Source organism: Eleginops maclovinus, chromosome 19, assembly GCF_036324505.1.
Source record: "Eleginops maclovinus isolate JMC-PN-2008 ecotype Puerto Natales chromosome 19, JC_Emac_rtc_rv5, whole genome shotgun sequence".
In the NCBI taxonomy this organism is placed as follows: domain Eukaryota; kingdom Metazoa; phylum Chordata; class Actinopteri; order Perciformes; family Eleginopidae; genus Eleginops; species Eleginops maclovinus.
In genome coordinates, this window is record NC_086367.1 from 23194078 (window position 1) to 23211710 (window position 17633).

At 42.0% G+C, this 17633-nt stretch overlaps 2 protein-coding genes across 2 annotated transcripts in view; one reads left to right on the plus strand and one right to left on the minus strand.

The window, feature by feature from the left end:
* Positions 1-3000, plus strand: part of LOC134881521 (otoferlin-like) — a 17393-nt gene extending 14393 nt beyond the window's left edge. Inside the window, exons 35-41 of the mRNA XM_063908921.1 lie at positions 12-154; positions 342-430; positions 552-650; positions 1051-1292; positions 1664-1842; positions 1949-2049; positions 2820-3000. Of these exons, the coding sequence (XP_063764991.1) occupies positions 12-154; positions 342-430; positions 552-650; positions 1051-1292; positions 1664-1842; positions 1949-2049; positions 2820-3000 (1034 nt within the window). The remainder of the gene's footprint in view (positions 1-11; positions 155-341; positions 431-551; positions 651-1050; positions 1293-1663; positions 1843-1948; positions 2050-2819) is intronic.
* A 4643-nt stretch (positions 3001-7643) lies between these two features.
* wdr32 (WD repeat domain 32) lies at positions 7644-16754 on the minus strand. The gene is made up of 7 exons (XM_063909606.1): positions 15943-16754; positions 14747-14860; positions 14461-14658; positions 13734-13936; positions 12762-12842; positions 12521-12666; positions 7644-11420 (listed from the first exon to the last, which is right to left on the minus strand). The coding sequence occupies exons 1-7, from the start codon at positions 16407-16409 to the stop codon at positions 11049-11051; spliced, it is 1581 nt and encodes a 526-aa protein (XP_063765676.1). The 5' UTR covers positions 16410-16754; the 3' UTR covers positions 7644-11048.
* Between the last annotated feature and the right edge of the window lie 879 nt (positions 16755-17633).

Consider the following 17633-nt stretch of genomic DNA (forward strand, 5'->3'; position numbering starts at 1 on the left):
ATGTTTGTCAGGTCTGAAGCGGCAGACGGATGAACATGTGGCTCTGACCGTGTTGAAGCACTGGGAGGAAATCCCCAAGATCGGCTGCAAACTGGTCCCAGAACACGTGGAAACCAGACCGCTGTTGCACCCCGATAAACCAGGAATCGAACAGGTAAGGTGTTCAGTGTAACCATGTTGACTCTACTCCATCTTTGACCAGGAAGTGTTCTTTAACTCACACATAACAGAAACGTATAGGAACGTCTTCTTCCTTCTTATGCTATAAATAAATCCAAAAATGATTTTATTTTTTATAACGTCTTTGTAACCTTACACCCTTGTGTTTCAAAATGCTTTAGGGGAGGATTGAGATGTGGGTGGACATGTTCCCTAAGGATATGACGGCACCCGGCCCTGCCCTCGATATCTCACCAAGAAGACCAAAGAAGTACGTTCGCTTGTCAAACGTTTTCAAACACTACAAACATTTAGACTTTTATTGAAATAAATGTTACGTTTTTACTGATTAGTGTTTTGTTTTATACCCTGTCATTTCTGTTTGTGTCCAGGTTTGAGCTGAGGGTGATCGTCTGGAACACGGACGAGGTCGTTCTGGAGGACGATGATATCTTCACCGGAGAGAAATCGAGTGACATCTTTGTCCGAGGGTAATCAGAGGCTTTTATTTCCTTCATTCCTGTCTTTAAATTATCATTTTTGGGTGCACAAGTAGAATAAAGCAAAATACATTTAAAAACTATATTATTTGATCATGATTTAGATTGGTAGGACGGCATAGTAGGGCCATAGTAGTTCATTAAAAATTGGAGTATTTTTGGAGAAAAAACTCAAAACATTTATGAGAAAAAACCCTCAAAAATGTTTGAGGAAAAACTTAAAATTGTACGACAAAACAAAACCTGAATATTCTCTGAGATTGTTAAATCTTACTGACATTAGCCCTAATAAGCTGTCATAAGATGAGTTGACGAAAACTACAACAAACTATTGAAACGCGGCTTGCCTTTTTTTATTGTGAATCCCTCTCACGCCTTTTCCCTGTAACAGCTGGTTGAAAGGGCAGCAGGAGGACAAGCAGGACACAGACGTCCACTACCACTCCATCACCGGCGAGGGAAACTTCAACTGGCGCTTCGTCTACCCCTTCGACTACCTCATGGCCGAGGAGAAGATCGTCATCTCGAAAAAAGAGTCCATGTTCGCCTGGGACGAGACAGAGTACAAGATCCCCGCTCGACTGAACCTGCAAGTGTGGGACGCCGACCATTTCTCTGCAGACGACTTCTTAGGTGCAGTGGATGAAAGACGATGATAACCCTTTGTTTGAGTAACTGTTAATTAAAACATATTATATTCAGAGAGCATCATAACAATAACCACATAATAAACAAAAGTTCTGAGGTGAGAAGAACAGCGGGGAGTTAATGATTTCACGGTTCAGTTTAGGCGGTTTGTGAGGGTGGCTGCAGTTATAGCTTTTGTTGAAAAGGTAGAAGTGGCTTTCATCAGCATACAATAAAATCAGAGGTCATGGGGACGGAGGGTCTGTCCAAGTTGCAGGATAAACATGATGAAAAGCAGGGGACCGAGTACAGAGCCCTGTGGGACGCCATGAGTGATGAAAATGAATCCATTTCTTTGTGAAATGTCTCTTTTATAGGAGCAATTGAGCTGGACCTGAACCGTTTTCCACGTGGTGCAAAAACCGCAAAGCAGTGCACAATCGAGATGGTGACAAACGAAGGCGAGATGCCCACCATCTCCATCTTCAAGCAGAAGAGGATCAAGGGCTGGTGGCCGTTTGTGGCGAGAAATGAAGACGACGAGTTTGAACTCACGGTGAGTCACAGTTAAAAAGTAACACACATTTTAAACCTAAAAATAGAGCATTGGTTGAAGGAGACACATCCTGCTGAGAGTGATGTTGTTGTTGTTGTGATTTTAGGGTAAAGTGGAAGCAGAGCTGCACCTCCTCACAGGAGAGGAGGCCGAGAGGAGCCCAGTGGGAGAAGGACGAAACGAACCGGACCCACTGGAGAAACCCAAGTATGCAGGATGTTCTGTTGTCTGCATTTTTATAACTGACCACACTTTTAATCTATCTATTCTCCACAACAAAAGAGGTTATTGGGGCTTCACAAGTCAGAAAACTTATTATTATTCCCATTATCATGAAAGATATAGCAAATGATCATGGTGTTAAGACTAGAACTTGATTTGTAGGCCGGATATCTCTCCTGCTTCTGAGTACTTCCTTAAATAATATATTTTAACACATATCATGCTTCCTGCAATTTGAAGACTGCTCTTGTCCATATTGCTAGAGGTTATTTTATGTCCTGAATACTTTTCACCCTGAACATAAATACACCAAAAACAAACAATAAAAAGACTTGTTGTTCAGCTGGACTAGAAAACTCCAAAGGTGGTCGATACCAAAAAAGGACGGTAATAAAAACTCAAATAAAATAATAAAAATAATTCATAAACAAAACAGGTGACTCCTCAACCGTAAAACAAGTACAAATATTACAATATAAAATTACAAATCAAATAAAAGAGCAATTTCACAAACGAGGAAAGACATTTCTATGCATTTACTTCAACCAAGTCCTGGATCTCCTTTTGGTAAGTTTGTGCATTACTTTCATTTTTATCCTCTCAAAATACTGTAAATCATCTCTTTCTCTTGCCTTTTGCCTTGTCCCAGTTTCAGTTAAGGAAAACATGTAAATGAGTCTAAGAAAGAGAGCAACCTCTATAGTCCATAATCCTTAAAGTCTGTACTCCTGAACACTGTGTTTCTGTCCTTGCAGCCGCCCAGACACCAGCCTCATGTGGTTCCTCGCTCCCTTGAAGGCTGTTAAACTCTTTCTCTGCCACCAGTACAAGTGGCTGACCATTAAGATCGTCGCCTCTCTGCTGCTGCTGGCCATGCTGGCTCTTTTCCTCTACAGCATGCCTGGTTTCATGGTCAAGAAAATGCTGGGAGCTTGAGAAGAGAAGGTTCCAGCAATTTCCTTTACCAGATGGCTTCTTGCTTTCTCTTTCTTTTCCTACTTTCTACCTAAAGTTTCCTGTAAATCATGGAATTAAAAATGTTAAACTGGGAACAAATGATATCATTGAAGTAGACAACGTGTCATTTTATACGCCAAGATAAAAACGATAGCAGAACAACATGTTTTCAGGATGCTTTCAGACAAGGGGTGATTCATTATGAGTAGAGAGGTGCAGGAATGAGTCCTAAACCCAGAAATAAGTTAGCATTTTAGCACATTTCGTTCCCTCGTCTCAAAGGAAACTGGTGAATTTAAAAACAGCGGTTGCTAACAAGTGTCTAAATGAGACGACTAAACGTATTCACACCTTTAGCTTAGCGGTGGGGACGGGAAGTCATGTGACCGTGCTGTAGTTCCTTTATAGCCCAACATTAGCCGCCTTTAGCTTAGCGGTGGTGACGTGAAGTCATGTGACCGTGCTGTAGTTCCTTTATAGCCCAACATTAGCCGCCTTTAGCTTAGCGGTGGTGACGTGAAGTCATGTGACCGTGCTGTAGTTCCTTTATAGCCCAACATTAGCCGCCTTTAGCTTAGCGGTGGAGACGTGAAGTCATGTGCCCGTGCTGTAGTTCCTTTATAGCCCAACATTAGCCGCCTTTAGCTTAGCGGTGGTGAGGTGAAGTCATGTGACCGTGCTGTAGTTCCTTTATAGCCCAACATTAGCCTCCTTTAGCTTAGCAGTGGTGGCGTGAAGTCATGTGACCGTGATGTAGTTCCTTTATAGCCCAACATTAGCCTCCTTTAGCTTAGCAGTGGTGGCGTGAAGTCATGTGACCGTGATGTAGTTCCTTTATAGCACAACATTAGCCTCCTTTAGCTTAGCGGTGGAGACGTGAAGTCATGTGACCGTGCTGTAGTTCCTTTATAGCCCAACATTAGCCGCCTTTAGCTTAGCGGTGGAGACGTGAAGTCATGTGACCGTGCTGTAGTTCCTTTATAGCCCAACATTAGCCTCCTTTAGCTTAGCAGTGGTGGCGTGAAGTCATGTGACCGTGATGTAGTTCCTTTATAGCACAACATTAGCCTCCTTTAGCTTAGCGGTGGTGACATGAAGTCATGTGCCTGTGCTGTAGTTCCTTTATAGCCCAACATTAGCCTCCTTTAGCTTAGCGGTGGAGACGTGAAGTCATGTGACCGCGCTGTAGTTCCTTTTCTAGCCCAACATTAGCCCCATGAAAGTGGATAGTATATGAATTGGAATTCACTCAACAATGACTCCTCCTGATTATTTCCGTTTTTTTTCTGTCTGTAATTCTGTTTTTTACGTCTCTGTGCCCCCCCCCAGCCGTCCAGACATCGCCCTGCTCTGGTTCCTCATCCCCTTCAAAGCAGCGAAGCACCTGATCTGTGACCAGTACAGGTGGCTCACCATTAAGCTTGTCTCTGCCCTCCTTCTGCTGGCCATCCTGGGTCTGTTCCTCTACAGCATGCCGGGGTACATGGTGAAGAAGATGATGGGCGTCTAAAACAAAACCAGCAAAAGATAACAGTTTTAGTTGGAATTGCTTTGTGAATGTTGTGCAATTTGACAAAAATATTGATGTGCACTATTCTTTACTCCAGTTAAATTAACTTTTGCTGATGTAGGGTTTGTGTTGGAGTTATAGCTTATGTATTGTCCTGTTTATCCGTCTGTGTATACTTCAAATTCATGCATAAATTGACCTCTGAACACAATTGTCTGGTAGTCCTGTCATTTGTATTTACTGTACTTCTCCTCATCTGTGTTGTATGTATGTGCATGCATTCAGAAACTGAAGGAACATTATTCATTCGTCATCCTTAGCTATAATTTGATCATATGCCTTTCAGCTCACAGAAGTAGAAGCGTGCATTTTGCCTCGAGGTTTTTCCAGACAATTCTTCTTAGCATTCTCTGCAAAACATAGATATATAAATACAATTTAAATGAGTGTCTGATAAAGAAACAAACCTACTCAACCCCTTGTTCTAATGGATCTTCTGTTCTGAAGTAATGGTTGTAACTGTAGTGATAGCAATGTAGCTTGATATGAGGGCTTACTGACTTGCTGTCTCAAATTGTGTACTGTTGTACTTATATTGGCTGTTTTGAGTGCGTCCTAATGCAGTGTGTACTCAGATGTTGAACTCATAACGGTTAAAAAGTTAGGTCTATAACGCTGGACACTTCTCAACGAACGCCATCTTTGCTACGAAGTTACGCAACCAGCCACTATCGCTCCCCTAAAACCCAGCTCACTCTTTAAAAACCAAACACGTGGGTTTCTTTCACTATTTAAGTAGCACATCGCTATACTGGTGCAGAAAAGAAGCCACTGTTAATACTATAGTGTGAATTGAGCGGTCTGTAGTCACTTTATACCGCGCACGGTCGTTGCGAGCTAGCTAGTTAACGGTGGCTAGCATCACTTCTGGTCAAGGTATTGATTTGAGACAAAACTACACGGTCGAATCCACTTTTTGCTCATGTGCTCACAGTGCACGACATGCAGTGTACTAAGATAAACACAAAGTTTCCTCTCACTTAAATGATTGTTTTCTGGTCATCTTCCTGCCGATTGATGTTACCGTGTTCATAGCAACAGTCTGCTATCCTTAGCAACAGTCTACTATCCTTAGCAACAGTCTGCTATCCTTAGCAACAGTCTACTATCCTTAGCAACAGTCTGCTATTCTTAGCAACAGTCTGCTATCCTAAGCAACAGTCTACTATCCTAAGCAACAGTCTACTATCCTAAGCAACAGTCTACTATCCTAAGCAACAGTCTGCTATCCTAAGCAACAGTCTACTATCCTAAGCAACAGTCTCCTATCCTAAGCAACAGTCTGCTATCCTAAGCAACAGTCTACTATCCATAGCAACAGTCTACTATCCTAAGCAACAGTCTACTATCTATAGCAGCAGTCTACTATCCTAAGCAACAGTCTACTATCCTAAGCAACAGTCTGCTATCCTAAGCAACAGTCTACTATCCATAGCAACAGTCTACTATCCTAAGCAACAGTCTACTATCCTTAGCAACAGTCTACTATCCTAAGCAACAGTCTACTATCCTAAGCAACAGTCTACTATCCTAAGCAACAGTCTCCTATCCTAAGCAACAGTCTGCTATCCTAAGCAACAGTCTACTATCCATAGCAACAGTCTACTATCCTAAGCAACAGTCTACTATCCTAAGCAACAGTCTACTATCCTTAGCAACAGTCTGCTATCCTTAGCAACAGTCTACTATCCATAGCAACAGTCTACTATCCTAAGCAACAGTCTACTATCCTTAGCAACAGTCTACTATCCTTAGCAACAGTCTGCTATCCTTAGCAACAGTCTGCTATTCTTAGCAACAGTCTACTATCCTAAGCAACAGTCTACTATCCTTAGCAACAGTCTACTATCCTTAGCAACAGTCTGCTATCCATAGCAACAGTCTGCTATCTATAGCAGCAGTCTACTATCCTAAGCAACAGTCTACTATCCTTAGCAACAGTCTGCTATCTATAGCAGCAGTCTACTATCCTAAGCAACAGTCTACTATCCATAGCAACAGTCTGCTATCCATAGCAAAGTTCTGCTATCGAGAAAGAACAGACCACTGAATATCCAAATGTACTATTCAGAATTAAGTATTGAACTCTGCTGTGTAATAAAGCCTATTTTAACTCATGAAATACATATATTGCATTTGAAACCAATAGATATTTAAATTTAGATAACATTTCTAACACACTGATTGTCTCTGTGCTCCCCCAGCCGTCCAGACATCGCCCTGCTCTGGTTCCTCATCCCTTTCAAAGCTGCAAAGCATCTGATCTGTGACCAGTACAGGTGGCTCACCATCAAGATCGTCTCTGTCCTCCTTCTGCTGGCCATCCTGGGCCTCTTCCTCTACAACATGCCGGGGTACATGGTGAAGAAGATGTTGGGCGCTTGAGAAATCTCCTCCTGGATTTTACTAGATTCACACACCGAGAATTCATTTCTGCTCTTGTGTTCTTCGAGAAGTGGTTTGCCATTTGACAAAAGACATAGATGTTGAGAAATAAAATGGCTAAAGTTACATATTGACATGTATTCATTAAAAGTCATTACCGCACACAGTGGTGCAAATGGGTTATTGTTTTAGAATGACGGTCAGTTTTGTTTTGCCTAAATTATCTTTATTATTGTTGATTTTTCTCTGGTTGTTTTGGTTGATGCTGTTGCTAGGTAAGGTTTGTGCTGATTTAATGTGAACTCAACAGTGTGCAGTATTTCTGACTTTTGAATTTGTGAATAAAAAAAAGAACAAACTACACATGTTTCAGTTTTTTCTACACAAATATAGTGAGTGTAATACCTGCCGCTGATCTTGTTTATAAATTCTCGCGAGAACAACAACAACAACGCGACTTCAGAGACTCTTTCACTCATATTTTTGGAGAATTATACCCTTTTTGATGAGCAGAAATATTGTTTCCTGGCATCACTTTATTTCACTTTAATTTTACGGGGGAAATCTGCATTTTTCTACTTACTATGTATTATATGTTGTTTTTAAAACCTCCAAACTATCCCTTTTCTTTTCTCCTGAAGAACCACAACTAGACTCGAACAATAAGCAGTGCAAAACAAGCTAACCTTTTTATTTCAGTGATAATAAGTACCATTTCAGTTTCATTGTCGGGATTACTTTCAGTTTTAAGCAGTTCAGGAAACAACAGAGAAAGAAGATCTTCGTCTCTCGAGCCGTGACACCAGAAACCACTGAGAACATTCAATTCATCCCCAAAGAAAAACACGTTAAGACTTAAAAAAAAAACCACAAATCATAAAAAATGAACCCAGTTTTTGCAGTTGCAACACCTGAAGTGAAAATGGCAGATAAGACACTTCCTCTCCGCAGAGACTGATGTGGAGATAATGAAATTAAAGCAGCATTATACAACATGGCAGCCCGAAAAACCCTCAGTTCGGACCCTCTGATATTTATATGCTACGAATGCTTATTATTCATGAGATTTTCTGAGGAAATAAAGGGATAAAGTCCCCAAATTGACTGAAATACAACATTTTGAACTGAGGTACAAAGTGTGAAAAGCATCCTTCCTCTTTACGAACAGGACCGTGGTGAGAGCTGGGAATTTAATTTATAATATTAGTTAAATATGTTTCTTATTTTCACTTAAAATTCTAATTATTCTTCATAATTTTTTTGTTTCAAAACATTTAGTAAAATATACTTTTAAAAATGTCTTGCAGGTTTTTAGAACGTTGATTTGAAGCTAGGTGCCCGGTTAGCTTAGCTTAGCTTAGCATGTGGCTAACTAGCCTAGCTTTGTATAAACTTGCCAAGTATCTCCTTAAATCTAACACCTTACATCTAGAGCTGCAAACATTTACCGGTTAATGGATAAATATTCGGTAGGCCTACTATATTTGTTGAAATCAGAAAATGCCGTTTCCAGCCTTTCGAAATGTGGAGATTTCCCGCTTTCTGTTAAATCATATTAAAGTAAACGTTCTGGGGTGTTGGAGCTGAACAATACAACATTTAAAGACATTAACTTGAATTTTAGGAACTAGGATGGACACGTTTTTAAATCTTCTGACATCAAATCTCTGTTTTACGAGGTTTAATCCCGGACCATATTTTGCTGTCTCACTGCAGGAAGTTTCTGATCCCCAACCAGGAATTAGCCTGGTCCGAAACCCTCCAAAAAAAAGGGCCGATCCCTCTCGTTTTTACATTTCCAATCCTTATAGGTTATACAGTTATACAAGATATGATAGGATAATTACAGGCTTTAAGGGACAATTTCAGACCAATATAAATTGAAATGTATGGAATTAGATCGCTTGTGGTTCTGCAAGCGCTAAGAAAGTACATTTGAAAAGTATATTTGACATTTTTCCAATAATTCAAATCAATGTATAATCTAAATAGATATGAGAATCTAAAACGAGAAATGAAACACGACTTTTTCCTGTTTCCAGTCTTTGTGCTAAGCTACATCAAGCTAACCGGCTTTCTTTCTGCAAGAAACAAAAGGGGATTTCCAAAAGACCGTCAAATAAATATTTTAAAATTCAATATTTTTCCCACTTAAATTAAATTCCCAGCTCGGAGTTACACCACAGAGGAGAAGCACCATCTCCTCTGAAGCAAAAACACACTTTGGCATCTAAAGCTCCTGAAGAGAGGAGGGAGAATCTCCATAAAGGCAGAGATGCATAGAAGAATATATGTATTGTTTATTAAACCTAATTTATATTCTGCAGTACGAGTCTGTTAAACATCCACGTGTGTGTTTGGCTCTTAAAGCAGATTTACTAGATGTGGTTAAAAGAGAAAGCATGGACAACAGCGGGACAGTTTTCCATTCGGGAAAAATAGGAATGGGATGTAATAGGGTTTTACAAGGTGATCAAAAGTCTTATTAAAACAGCCAAGACATTTAGGTTGAAGGTCAGAAACACAAGTCAAACTATGTTGTCTTTTAAGGTTAAACGAACAACACTGAAGCAACCGATTCAAACTGAATTTGTCTGACGAAATGTGAGTTAAATTAGAGGATGAGGCTTTATGTAACAACGACAACTCAGAATAAGGCCAGCTGTTTTTATTAGGGAAGAAATATGTAATTGATAGGAGTATTTTCTTGGTAAGAGTGTGTCAATCCTGCAGAAAACGGGTCTGAAAAATACAAGAATTGTAGATACTTTTATATGAAATGACATTTTTGTTTGAGGATTCAAATTAAAAATGCAAAAACTGACTTTAACTTGTTTAGTCCTAACTGAAGGCAAAATGCGACAAACAACATAAACAAACACTGTGAACAAGTAGTGCGGACAATAATGCAACAATAAAACCAGTAAAAACAAAGACAAATGTGTGTGTGTGTGTGTGTGTGTGTGTGTGTGGAGGTCCTTTAAGTACGAGGGTCAGATTTGGAGCACCTGTGGAGAGAAGGCGTCTTCAGCGGCCGACACAAGCAGCCACTTCCTGTTGTTGTTAAATTAGTGTTTTTAATCCCGAAGTCTCCAACAGAAGTTCTTCTCCCGCTTTAAGTATGAAAAAAAGATCCACAAAGTTTGTTTTTCTTAAGCTTCAACGTTCGGGCTCTCAGGAGTCTGCTTTGCAAAGCCCCCGAAAAGTCGTTTTTAAAGTTTGAATCCACTCAGAGCCTCTCAGTCTCTTACGCAGCTGCAGACCCGGGAACAGAAGAACTTTTTGACACTTTTTTTTAGGAGTTTTTGAGGAATTTCTTAAGGATTGTGTGGCAGAGGAATCTCAATACTTCCTTTAACATCACACCTCACAGAATATTTAAAATACTCCAACCTTCTGGTCCAATCGAGCACTTTAAAACAAATGCTAGGAAATGTTATTCGGGGTTCCTAAAGATTCTGATTTATGGAGAAATACCCTTTGATTGTTTTGCATTAATCTATACTGTAGCATACCAGACATTAGGGCTGGCCTCTTTAAAGATGACTTCTTAGTGGTTTCTTTAGTAGATAATAAATCTCTCTATGCTTAAGGACGTTTTCAAAGTAACACAAGGTTTAAAGTGATTTTCTTTTGCATGATTACTGGCGATTTAACTCAATTTTGTCCATTTAATTAAACTAATTGGTACAAATGATAGTCGAGATTAGAGCTGATGCTGTTAAAGTCGACTCATTTGTGAATTTTGTCAATTTCATAAGTTGATAAGTCTTTTTTTGCATGAAACTCTTCAGCAACTTCTGCAAAAACGAGGTTTGAAATCAGGATTTCCACTCATTTTTGTGGAGAAACAAAGAACAAAATGGGTTGTTCGTCCAACAAGTTTTCAAGTGTTTAACTACCTAGCGGACATTCATGGTTAATTCTACTCTTTGCACAACAAACATCTGCATATTTTAGAAGATAGGAGTTTAAACTCTATGGAAACGACTCTTTTTATGCACGTTTCTGTACCTGCACATGAACCCTGATCAGTGTTCCTGCCCCGGGTCTGCAGAGCGTGGTTGTTCAGTTAGAACTTGGGCTGGTAGAGGGCGACGCGGCCGCTGAGGCAGCCCGAGGCCAGCTGGCAGTGCGTGGGGGAGAACTTGGTGGTGAGCACCACGTCGCTGTGAGAGTAGAGTGAGCGGATCTCCCGCAGGACGGAGGTCTGGACGGGCAGGCAGTCAGACAGTTCGCCGCAGCTTTCATCGAAGGCCAGCAGCCGAACGCCGTATCCGTACGGAGAGCAGATGAGCCGGCCGTCGGGGCTGAAGCACAGCTCCTTGATGTAGCCCCGGCCCACATTGGCCTCCTCGATGTAGTGGGTGAGGCGGAGCGAGCAGCGGGGGGAGGCCAGCGGCCGGGAGGGGGTGCCTTCCTGGAACTCGTACACACAGGTCCACTAGAGAGAGGGGGGGGGGGGTTTATTTATGAAGAACACTTCAACAAAACATTTACAAAAGCTTTAGGACGTAGTGTCAAGAAGAACGTTGTAAATGAGCTCCTACTTTCCGCAGCTCCTTTGTGTTATTTAAATGAATCATAAAGCATGTATAATTGTTTACTTCTATATCATATTTCAACAAAAGGAAATTCAAAGTGATTCACAACCTAGTGGGTAAAGAAAAACATTATAAAATACATTTCATTTCATACAAAATACCAGATCATTGAATACATTTTTAACTCTTAACTTTAGCTCCGTTTTACTGCAGGTTTTTTATGTTATTGACATTAGGGGCGGTGGTGGCGAAGTCCATAGGGGCTTGGCCTGGGAACTGGAAGGTCACCAGTTCAAGTCCCCGAAAGACCAAGTGCCACCATGGTGTCCCTGAGCAAGACACTGGTTACCTACACTGTTCCCCGGGCGCCGTACATAATGGCAGCCCACTGCTCCTAACACTAGGATGGGTCAAATGCAGAGACCGCATTTCGTTGTCCTAGTACTTGTACTCTGTGCAATGACAATAAAGTTGAATCTTCATCTTCGTTTTACATGTTTTGTTATTTGTTTTGTTCGTAGCCAAGCATCCCTTAGTGCAGCTCTTCTTAGAAACATTTAATCTAAATTAATTATTTGCATTGATCTTTTTTTTGGGTTAAGAGTAAAGCCGGATGAGGTAAGGCGGGGGTCATCACATTCAACACAAGGCAATTCAAAAAGTTTCACAAAAAAAAAAACACATGTAAAAAAACATGTATAAGACCTGTGAAGAAGCCAAAGGAATATTAATAAAAAAGCGTACATGGAATAAGACATGGATAGAATAAAAAAAGACTGAAATGAATAAAAAGGGCAGCTTGAAAAAGGAGAATCAGCAGCCCGGGACCTGCAGACTCCTGCTAGTTTTTATGTAGAATAAGGATGCAGTTCCTTTAGTAAACGCACAAAAGTGATGAAGTTCTGCACAGATCTAGATGCATAAACACATATCTAACTTAGTATTTGTAAAACATGAAGAAGGAGAGGTTAATAAATCAGAATTCAGGAGGGTTTGTTACCTCCTGGTCGTCCATGTTGCTGGAGCAGCGGATCAGCGCTGCCCAGCCCTTGGGGTGCAGCTGCAGAGACGTGATGCAGTTCCCCCGGTCCCTCTCCCCGGGGATCTCCGGAGTCAGAACCTCCAGACTGTTCCTGGGAGACAGACCTGCAGGAGGGCAGAAGTGAGGAGGAGGGTGAGTTTATCGTCCTCTTTATTATTGACTGATCGATATCTGTGATTGATTTTTTTTATCCTCTCACTCTCTCTCGGGGCGGGGATCTTGCTCGGGGCGTTTCCCTGACGAGGAGTTCCTGCCGACCGGGACGCTGACGAGCCTCCGTCTGCAGGGTCAGAAATAAAACACATTGTAATTACCACAAATCACAATCTAGAGGACAACAACAACAACAACAACAACAAATGATCGAGGCAACTACATAAGACTTAGAGGATGCGGACAGCCTGAAATACAGTAAAAGCCTACCAAAAGTGCATATTTATCCATGCAAAGTGTATTAAAACAGGTAGTTTTACATCTGAAATGACGACAACCAAGAAGTAATTTGCATTTATGACCTCTAGATTACAACTCATTTCAGATCAGTCTGAGAGTCAGACTACAGATGCCTACGACGCATCATCCCGTTTATTGACTACATACTGTACATGCTTTTTAGGCTTTTCTGAAACAGTTTGAACCAAATCCGTAGCTGCTGAACCTTATGTATATAAGTGAATTACAAACATGCAAAGAGGACTAAAGGTTGCAAAACTAAAACGTTGAAAGAAAATACTGAATATTTAGTATTCGTTGATGTTGTTTTGGTAATTCCCCTTGAGACGAAAAAGGTTGTGATATTTATTCTAGACTTAGCTCCTGAAAAGCTCACACTGGTAGTGAGTTTTTAAGAGTTTCCGGTCCTCTTTTGTTCTGACTGGTCGACCTAAAACTCATCCCAGGTGTGCAGCCAGGAAGGTTGCAAAAAGACAGCAAAGAACTTAACAAAAAAACGCATTTTCCCCCAACGGTGAGAAGATGAACTCAATACTTTAATATGTCCAGCACTCCATCTTTAATTCAGTCTTTATCAACCCATTTAGATCTGATAACAGGAGACACTATGAAGAAACGGCAAAAAGTAGCAGAAAAATGAGGGGGAAAGGGCAAAGAATGATCGAAATATCATCAAATAAGGGCATGTTTTTCTTCTCCAACTGTCCAGGGTTCCTACCTGCGCTGAGGGAGGCCCGTCTGGCTCGCAGCATGCGGTAGCTGCCGACCTCCAGAGACTGCGTGAGGTCGAGGTCGTGCAGGATGAGCAGGTATCCGGAGGACGTGGAGATGAGCATCTTGGAGCAGTCGGGCGTCAGACGCATCCTCATCAGGTACCGGGTGTGGAAGAACTTCTTGTGCGGGCAGCCGTCCTCCGTGAACCTGCAGGGGGAGGAAACACGGGAGGAGGTTCACAATAAATCAGAGTTATTCTCCTTAAAACGGTTTGAAAACAAAGTGCTTGTCTAGAGGTAGAGAAGCTCATCCTCTTGGGATGGATCTTCAAGAGAAACCATGTTGAATTGAAGCCAGGAAACCCATTTACTCAACCTTACAGAGATAAAGGGGAAGGTTTTGACATCGGCTTGAAGGCAGAGGGCTTTTAATAGGACTGATTTATTTGGTTTAAATCCTGGATCAGCAGGAAGTCATAGCATGTTCAGAAAGCTCTTTATTTTTCTCATACTGTCTGTGCTGCAGCTCCTCCTCACCCTCTGTCTAAAACCAGCGCTGTTTTGATTGGTCAACGGCTTAAAGATGTCCCGCCCCTTAGCCTATCACGTACAATGTGTAGGAGTGCTAGCCAATGGGAGCGCGAGTGTTCCGTAGTGATGTCCAGAAGTAAACAAAGGAGTCCAGAGGAGGCGCTTCAGGTGAGTCTCTCTCTCTCCCTCTCTCTCTCTCACCTGTTGGTGTCCCATGTGATGACGTTCCCATCGAAGCCCGAGGTGACGAGGAGTCTGGTGTTGGTGTCGTACTCGATGTTCTTCACCCAGCTGGCGTGGCCGTGCAGCGAGCACACCTTGGAGTTCAGCTTCCGCAGATCCCACAATGCAATGGTGGTGTCGTCGGAGCAGGTGGCGAACAAACGATTGTCCAAAAACCTGCGGGGGGTGGGGGGGGGGGGAGCCTTTAATATGTGGATGGAGAGGAAACTGAATACGTCTGCCGGGACGTTGCACGCTGACTCACCTGATGTTGTTGACGCAGTCCTCGTGCGCCTCCGTCAGGGTCTTGATGTGTCTGGAGGAGATCGGGTCGAACAGCAGGACCTCCGTCTGCTCGCAGGCCACCGTCAGCACCGACCTGAGGACGGAGAGACGCTTGTTAATCACAGGAGAGGAGGAAGGAACTGATGCCCTCGTTTCATACCATAAACACACTCTACTGTAGACCCAAGACATCTTATGTACATATTAAATGATGACAGACTTAGAGAGACACATAAACATTTACCTGGACTACTGCACGAATAAAAATCTGCAAGCAGCTGGAAGAAATGTAAGAAAGCCTTCAATATATTTGGTATATTTAGCTCTCCAGAAGACACCGCTTGTTTTGAGTGTGTGTGATTAATTGCCTCTCATTCCTTTTGCATGTTTTTATGATTGTTTTGCGTCCTCTTTTATTCCTACGTGTCCTTGTTGTCAGTTAAACTCTATTTTCAGACATCTTAAAACAGTGTATGCTTTCTTGTTTGTGGTCCTTCTAGTCGTTTTGGATGTAACTTCAGACATTTAACGTGTCTAAATAGTAGTCTCTTCAGTCTTTGCATCAGATTATTGTGTTTGTAGATGCTAATAGTTTGTTTTTTTACTCTTTACGTAGTCAGAGCGAGAGTCTGTGGTCATTTAGTGTGTCTTTTTGAGCGTTTTTCCCCATCCAATGCGGAGTGATTTTGCATGTCCTCAATCAATTTGAGTCATTTTGTGTTTCCTTATTGTCGTTTGGAATCTATTTTCCAACGTTTCGTATTTCTACGTAGCTGTTTTGGGTCATTATGTGTATGTATGCTGTCTTTTTGACCAAGTTTCTGCTCATTTTTAGTCGTTTTGGATCTAATTTCTGACATGTAACGTTTCTAAATTGTAGACTCTTATGTCTTTGCAGCTGGTTGTTTGCATACTTGAGGTGTATGTTTGTGGTCCTTTCATGCATGCCTGTGGTCATTTAGTGTCTATTTATGATTGTTATGTGCTTTTTCTTCCATGCATATCATTGACAGGGGAGGTGATCCTTGGATGAAGTGAAGTCCGGAGAGATGGAAGCAGAGGGGGAATTTAATGATGCGTTCAGCCGCTTTCCAGAAACATGCACTGGTAATAAACTCAAAAAGAAAGTAACCCGTCTGCATAACTCGGGGTTAAAGGCCCATTATATCCTCTTACCCATCGGGGGAGTATTCCAGGTTGAACACCGCTCCATGGGTCTGGGTGCTCAGGTTCACAGACTCCGCAGCTGGGTTCATGGAGCAGTACAAACTAGTCATTGTCCGGAAGTTGTCCCGAGCAGGGTCGACAAACACCCCCCGTCTTATAGTCCTGCTCTGCAGCCAGGAAAACACACTGTTCCCGCTGCGGATCTCCGCGCTGCCAGCCTCGCCGCTCCCCGGCTGCGGCGCGGTGGAGGCGGCAGTTTCGCAGCGCTGCTCCTCGGACGCCTCTAAAGCCGCGGACCTCGCTCTGCGCTCCGGCCTGATGCCACCGCTCCCTGGGGGGGAAGGAGACACTGTTGGGGCGATTTCATCTTCCACATCCGAGTCGTCCAAGTCGGGGTCCTCCTCTTTGTCGCTGGAGCCGCTGTTGGGCCTCTCCTCCGCCGCGTCCTCGCTGTCGCTCCGGTGCTCCGAGCTCATTATTGCCCCTCCAGCCCCCGCACAGGCGGCGGTGTTTCCCGGGAAAAAAGCTGCCTGACTCCGGTCACCTAGCGAGCATGAAACCGTGTCTTTTACCCAGTTTTATGGTGCCATGTTGGGCGATTTTACCCGCACAGGCTGCTGAATTATATTTTGGCAGCGCGGCGTCAACACAAACACGATTCAACACAAATGCTACCGGAAGAGAACAGAATTCACCTTCACAATAAAACAACACACTCATTTATCTCAACGTCATTAAAACAGAATACATTAAATCACTACGTTTTAAATTCTGGTTCGGCTTTGATTATATATCACTGATTAAGCAAGGGAAATGAAGTACAAAATACTCAATTTCTGTCGATACATATTTTAAGTTGAAGGGCTCCGGCGGAAGTTTAATGATTTAACTCTAACTAACTTCACAGTTTAGCTTTCACCAAAACAAACGCAATAATTTGCTAAAGAAATGACGGATTTCCGCTTCCTTGTCCATTTTTAGGTGCATGGGTCGATTGGTTGCTGCCATCTGCTGGAAAAGGACTGCACTTTATTGTATGTAGCTAAAGTGCGTTATTATATTTCCTAGAATCTGTGGAGCATGGCATTATGGTTTGCAGAAATTCAAATCAGAGAGAGGAGAAAACAAAGGATGTACTTAAGTACAATTGTGAGCTACTTGTACTTTAATTGAGTATTTCTATTTGTTGCTACTTTGTTCTTTTACTTCACTGCATTTATTTAATCCCTTTAGTTGCTAGGCAGATTAGGATGAATGATGGTCAATATAATCTCCCTTAAACCAGACTTTAGTTCACCTGCAGTAAATCCAGCAGCTACCCTGCAGTATACAAAGCCATTCAAACTAGCTGCACCTTTACCAGCTCTGAGAACACTTTAATGATCAATCATTATAAAACATATCAGAGATATTATTCTGAAATGGACCAATCAGACAATGACTACTTTTACTGTCGCTACTTTAAGTACATTTAGAGGAGAGTACTTTCTACTTTCACTGGAGGAACATTTAGAATACTTTCACTGTGACAGAGTATTCCTACACTCTGGTACTTCTACTTTACTCAAGTACAAGACCTGAGTACTTCTACTTTTACTCAAGTACAAGACCTGAGTACTTCTACTTTACTCAAGTACAAGATCTGAGTACTTCTACTTTACTCAAGTACAAGATCTGAGTACTTCTACTTTACTCAAGTA

Coding starts and splice junctions, on each gene's coding strand:
- wdr32 (XM_063909606.1), bottom strand. CDS start 16,409: ATGAGCTCGGAGCACCGGAGCGACAGCGAGGACGCGGCGGAGGAGAGG. Junction 14,659..14,746: donor GACTGCGTCAACAACATCAG/GTGAGTCAGCGT, acceptor CACCCCCCGCAG/GTTTTTGGACAATCGTTTGT. Junction 11,421..12,520: donor GCAACATGGACGACCAGGAG/GTAACAAACCCT, acceptor CCCTCTCTCTAG/TGGACCTGTGTGTACGAGTT.